Raw genomic sequence first — 5,036 nt, forward strand, 5'->3', positions numbered from 1 at the left:
AATGTGTTTCTTCTGTAGCGTGCTCATGAGAATGGTTTACTTTGCTTCCGGCAGTGAGGACAAGAAGGACTCAGGTTGTTTAGGCCGCGGCTAGGGGATAGCCATCTCAGGTTCTGGTGAGTCCAAACTCACAAGGTCGCCTGGCACCCTACATGGAAACTGCGCAGGCGCGGAATGGTGCATAGCAAGGGCACTTAAACCCAATGACTAGGGACCTTTGCCTTGGGCAGCATCACCGCGCAGGCGGTTTCTCTCTGTGTGGCTGGTCTACTATGAGGTGCGCAGGCGCACACCGTGCAAATCTAGGGTTTGGGATCCGTGGTGGTGGTGGTGGTGGGGTTACCGAACTGTGTAAGGGGGCAGAGGCCTCGCAGCACCGCGCAGGCGCACTTCCGCTTTCGTGCCGGTACGCAAACGCTGACCAGTGCGCAAGTGAGCGCATGCGCGGGCTTGAGGCGCGATGGCAGGTGTAGGGGTCGAGCGGCTGCAGGCGATGGTGCGATTTACGCTGCTGGTGCTCACTGTGTGTGCTGCGGGTGCCCATGGGCTCTATTTCCACATCGGCGAGACTGAGAAGCGTTGCTTCATCGAGGAAATACCCGACGAGACCATGGTCATCGGTCAGGGGGCTGAGGGTGGAGAGGCCCTTTGTTTTCGCCTGGCCCTCGGAAGCGCCCCTCCTCCCCTGTCAGCTCGCCCCCATCCTGAGGGTGCCTTGAGGGCGCCAGGTCCCCTGCCCAGCGCCCCGGGGCCGCTTGTTGGGGGCCCGGTCGTGACTGTATGTCTGCCCCGCAGGCAACTATCGAACCCAGATGTGGGACAAGCAGAAGGAGGTCTTCCTGCCCTCGACCCCTGGCCTGGGCATGCACGTAGAAGTGAAGGACCCGGACGGCAAGGTAAGCCCCCCATCCGGAAGGCACTAGCGGGTGTCAGCTGCCCATTACTGCCCTTATGGGATGTAAATACCTCCTTGGTCCTGAGAAAAGGTCCCTAGGTATCAGATCTTGCATTTTGAGAGGTCCTTGTAAAGTTGGGGCCTAATGCATATTGCAGGTGGTACTGTCCCGACAATATGGTTCCGAGGGCCGCTTCACCTTCACGTCCCACACACCCGGTGACCATCAGATTTGTCTGCACTCCAACTCCACCAGGATGGCTCTCTTCGCTGGAGGAAAACTGGTAAGAAGCTCAGGCTTAAAGTTTTTCACTTGATTCCAAGGTTCACTTATTGCCTTTTTCTTTTAATTTTGACTTTTTGGGGGAGCAGGTGGGCACAGTCAGAACTGGGGAGACCAGGCTTGCCCTGCTGCCTCAGCCGGAGATAAGAACGGATTCCATGACGGTAACTGTAGGCGGCACCCACTCATTCATTCCTGTTTCCTTGTAGCGTGTACACCTGGACATCCAGGTTGGGGAGCATGCCAACAACTACCCTGAGATTGCTGCTAAGGATAAGTTAACAGAGCTGCAGCTTCGAGCTCGACAGTTGCTTGATCAAGTGGAACAGATCCAGAAGGAGCAGGATTATCAGAGGGTAAGGGCATCATCTATCTCTTTTCACTTGGAGGCTGCGATTGACCTTTGAACCCACCGTGCAACGTTTCTGTTTGGGGCCTTCCCTACCTGCTAGATCAGTTTTTCAGAGAATGAATTAGAAGGTATCAGTCTACATAAGTGAGGTTTGTTTTTTCTTTTGTTTTTTGGCACTTTGTGTTCATGTCTGCAGTGCTGAAGATTGAACCTCACCTGAATGTTAGTCAAGATCTCTACCACTGAGCCACACCTTCAGTCCGTGTGTGCACTCTCGCGTTTTCTTTTTTTAAATCCCACACCACCGTATATTTTCCATCCAAGTACTGTTCCTGCTTAGCTTCTGTGGTCAGATCTCAAGGGTTCAGGGTGGTATGGCAGTGGACCCTTTAATTTTTTTTAATTGTTATGAAATACATATAAAAACCTAGCATTTTAACTGTTTCTAAGCGTATAATACCATGACATTAAGTAGATTCATATTGTGTTGCCACCATCCTGCCTTCTGTCTGCCTAACTTTCACCTTTCCAGAGAATCTGAACCCATCAAACACTCCACTTCCCTAGTTGCAGCTTTGACATTTTGGTCTGTGATCCTGATTAGTGTTAAACACTGACTCACCATTTCCCTTCCCGTGTTGCTGTTGTACTTTTTTTGCCGATGGTCTTGACCACTGTAACTCAACTCAGTGGAATCCTTTTGTGACTGTCCTAGTTCACTTACAGTGTGTATCTAGGATTCATCTGTATTGTAGTGTGTCAGAACTCTCTGCTTTACACATTTATTTATTTATTTTTGTGGTGCTAGAAATTGAACATCATATAGGTTAGACAAGGGCTCTGAACTACATCAGATTTGTTTTCTTATTAGTAATGTATATATATATATATATATATATATATATATATATATATTGGTTTATGTATGTGTTATTGCAGGTGTCCTCTGAGTCCAGAAGAGGGCATCCTCCTCTGGAGCTAGAACTGCAGATGGCTGTGACCGATCTGACATGGGTCCTCTACAAGAGGAGTATGAGCAGTATGAGCTCTTAACCACTGACTTATCTTTCTAGCCTGTAGAACTATCCCCCCACCTCCACCCCCTCTTTAGGACAGGTGTAGTCCTGGCTGCTCTGGAACTCACTCTATAGACCGGGTTGGCCTGAACTCAGAGATCTGCCTGCCTCTGCCTCCTGAGTGCTGGGATTAAAGTTGTGCACCACCACATCCACCTGTAGAGCTTTTAAGGTTGAATAATAGTCTGTTGTAAAGATCTCATCTGGCTTTGGATAGTTATTTCTAAATTGTATGCACCAGTCTAGAGAGGACAGTGTACAATCTAGTAATACCTATTGCTTGCTTGTTTTTCATGGGCTCTTATTGTAGAAGCATTATTTTAGTCCTAGCGGAGTGGTTGTAGAAGGACATCACTTTCCTTCCTAAGGACAGTCTCAGTGGGGTGACACGAACCTAATGGAATTACAGGTGGCATTCCAGAGACATTTGTTCTGGGAATAGTGCAGTCACACAAACCTTATAATAACAGATTGTGTTTTCCTACCCATTCTAATCCTTTGTTTACTGTCCCATGCAGTATCGTGAAGAACGATTCCGTCTGACCAGTGAGAGCACCAATCAGCGGGTCCTGTGGTGGTCCATCGCCCAGACTGTCATCCTCATCCTCACTGGAATCTGGCAGATGCGTCACCTTAAGAGCTTCTTTGAAGCCAAGAAGCTGGTGTAGGGCTCTTGCTGTATGACCTTTCCCTTTTACCTTAATTATTTGATAATTTCCCCACCTAGTCCCTGTCCACCTGGATTTTGAGGAGGAAAATTGAAAAAACAACGTGTCACATTGGTATCATGGCAATAAGCCATTCAGATCAGCTACCTTTTGACCCTGGTTCTCCAAGAAACAGATATTGGTCCAAGCTTTCAAAATCTGCCTTAGGGTTTGGGAGAAGTTGGAATTAACCCAAGATCGAGTCGTTTTTTTTGCCTCTGGTGATTCTCCCGTTTTCAGAGAGATGAACAAATGTTCTTCTGTTTTCTGTTTGTCTGCTTGTGCAGTGGGCAACTGGCATACCCCATGGAGGAAGCGCTGCCTCAGTGTTCCTGGGTCAGTCCTGAGTTCTCTCAATGGCTTTGTGAATGTAAATAAGGGACATTTCTTGGCCCTGAAGGATTGAGATTTTTTCTATATTTTAGAACTATTTTTGGATAAATTATATATTTTCCTTCCTGGTTTGATCATCACTGCCTGTAACTAGCCAAAAACACCAATCCAGACCTATGCATTCTACTTACACATTTTTAGTATCTGCCATGAAGTGCTCAGAATTTCAGCAGTTTGGGGCCAGAAAGCAGACACTATAGTTAGTCTCAAGTCCGTGTTAGAAGTCCAAGAAGAGTTATCTTGTGAGTCCAAACCCACAGGGTCACAGAGTCGGGTGACAGTCGGGTGACAGAGTAATTCCGAGCAGTGTACTCTCCCCTCAACTTTTACTTAGAAGTAGTAATGTTTTATAGATTTTGTTTTTGAGACAGTCTCACTCTGTTGCTCTGGCTGGCCTGGAACTCCATATGTAGACTAGACTAGCCTCATATCCACCTGTGTCTGCCTACCAAATGCTGTGATTAAAGAGGCATGTGCCACCACACCTGACATAAATATTTTCTTCAAGGGAACCAGGCTTTGGTTCTGTATGCAGATTTTCTTTGAATGAAATGAAACTTAGTAGCTATGTTTGATGTAAAATAATAGGTGTGGGCAGAGATGAGGCCAAAAGGGAAAAAAAAAAAAAAAAAAAAGGGAAGGTTACTGGCCTGGCATTTGTAGAAAATGTGCAGTAGACTTTAGTGGGTACTCATGCTAAGGCTTGGCCTGGGAGTGGGATGGGTTGATTGCTTAAGGTTACCCTAGTAAATAAGATGTCAGCAAGGAGCTAACAGACCAAATCATAAGCAGTTCTTATGATACTGCCCTCACCCCTTCTGCATAAACCTCATGCCATTAGTTGCCCATTGATATTTTATTTCAGTTTTATTACATATTTATTTGGAATATTTATTAAATTTCTTTTTCTGACTTATAGAACTAAATTTTCCCCTTATTTCTGTGTTCTCTATTTTATATGAATCTGTTTTACACTTAAAGAGTATATATGCATTTTTTTTTTTTTTTTTTTAGTTTGCAAAGAAAAAGGCCCCCCCCACCAAAAAAAAGTTCTGCATATCCCTCCTGTTTCTAATTCTGGATGACCAACTTATCCACCAGAAAAGTTCCTCTGATACTTAAAATAGTTTTTTGCAGTTTTCAGTTTAGGATCAGTTTGAGAAGCTGGGTGATGGTGGTGCCTGCCTTTAATCCCAGCACTCAGGAGGCAGAGGCAGGCGAATCTCTGTGAGTTCGAGGTCAGCCTGCTCAACAAAACTACACAGAGAAACCCTGTCTCGAAAAAAAAAAAAAAGAGAGAGAGAGAGAGAGAGAGAGAGTTTAGTTCTTG

At 45.9% G+C, this 5,036-nt stretch overlaps 1 protein-coding gene across 1 annotated transcript; it reads left to right on the top strand.

The window, feature by feature from the left end:
* The first annotated feature begins 419 nt into the window (after positions 1–419).
* On the top strand, positions 420–4,627 carry Tmed4 (transmembrane p24 trafficking protein 4). The gene is made up of 5 exons (XM_027388174.2): positions 420–620; positions 796–896; positions 1,054–1,179; positions 1,388–1,534; positions 3,125–4,627. Exons 1-5 carry the CDS (start codon positions 461–463, stop codon positions 3,272–3,274), a joined length of 684 nt encoding a protein of 227 aa, XP_027243975.1. The 5' UTR covers positions 420–460; the 3' UTR covers positions 3,275–4,627.
* Positions 4,628–5,036: the final 409 nt, after the last annotated feature.

Source organism: Cricetulus griseus, assembly GCF_003668045.3.
Source record: "Cricetulus griseus strain 17A/GY chromosome 1 unlocalized genomic scaffold, alternate assembly CriGri-PICRH-1.0 chr1_1, whole genome shotgun sequence".
Classification (NCBI taxonomy): domain Eukaryota; kingdom Metazoa; phylum Chordata; class Mammalia; order Rodentia; family Cricetidae; genus Cricetulus; species Cricetulus griseus.

Coding starts and splice junctions, on each gene's coding strand:
- Tmed4 (XM_027388174.2), top strand. CDS start 461: ATGGCAGGTGTAGGGGTCGAGCGGCTGCAGGCGATGGTGCGATTTACG. Junction 621..795: donor CGACGAGACCATGGTCATCG/GTCAGGGGGCTG, acceptor TCTGCCCCGCAG/GCAACTATCGAACCCAGATG. Junction 897..1,053: donor TGAAGGACCCGGACGGCAAG/GTAAGCCCCCCA, acceptor TGCATATTGCAG/GTGGTACTGTCCCGACAATA.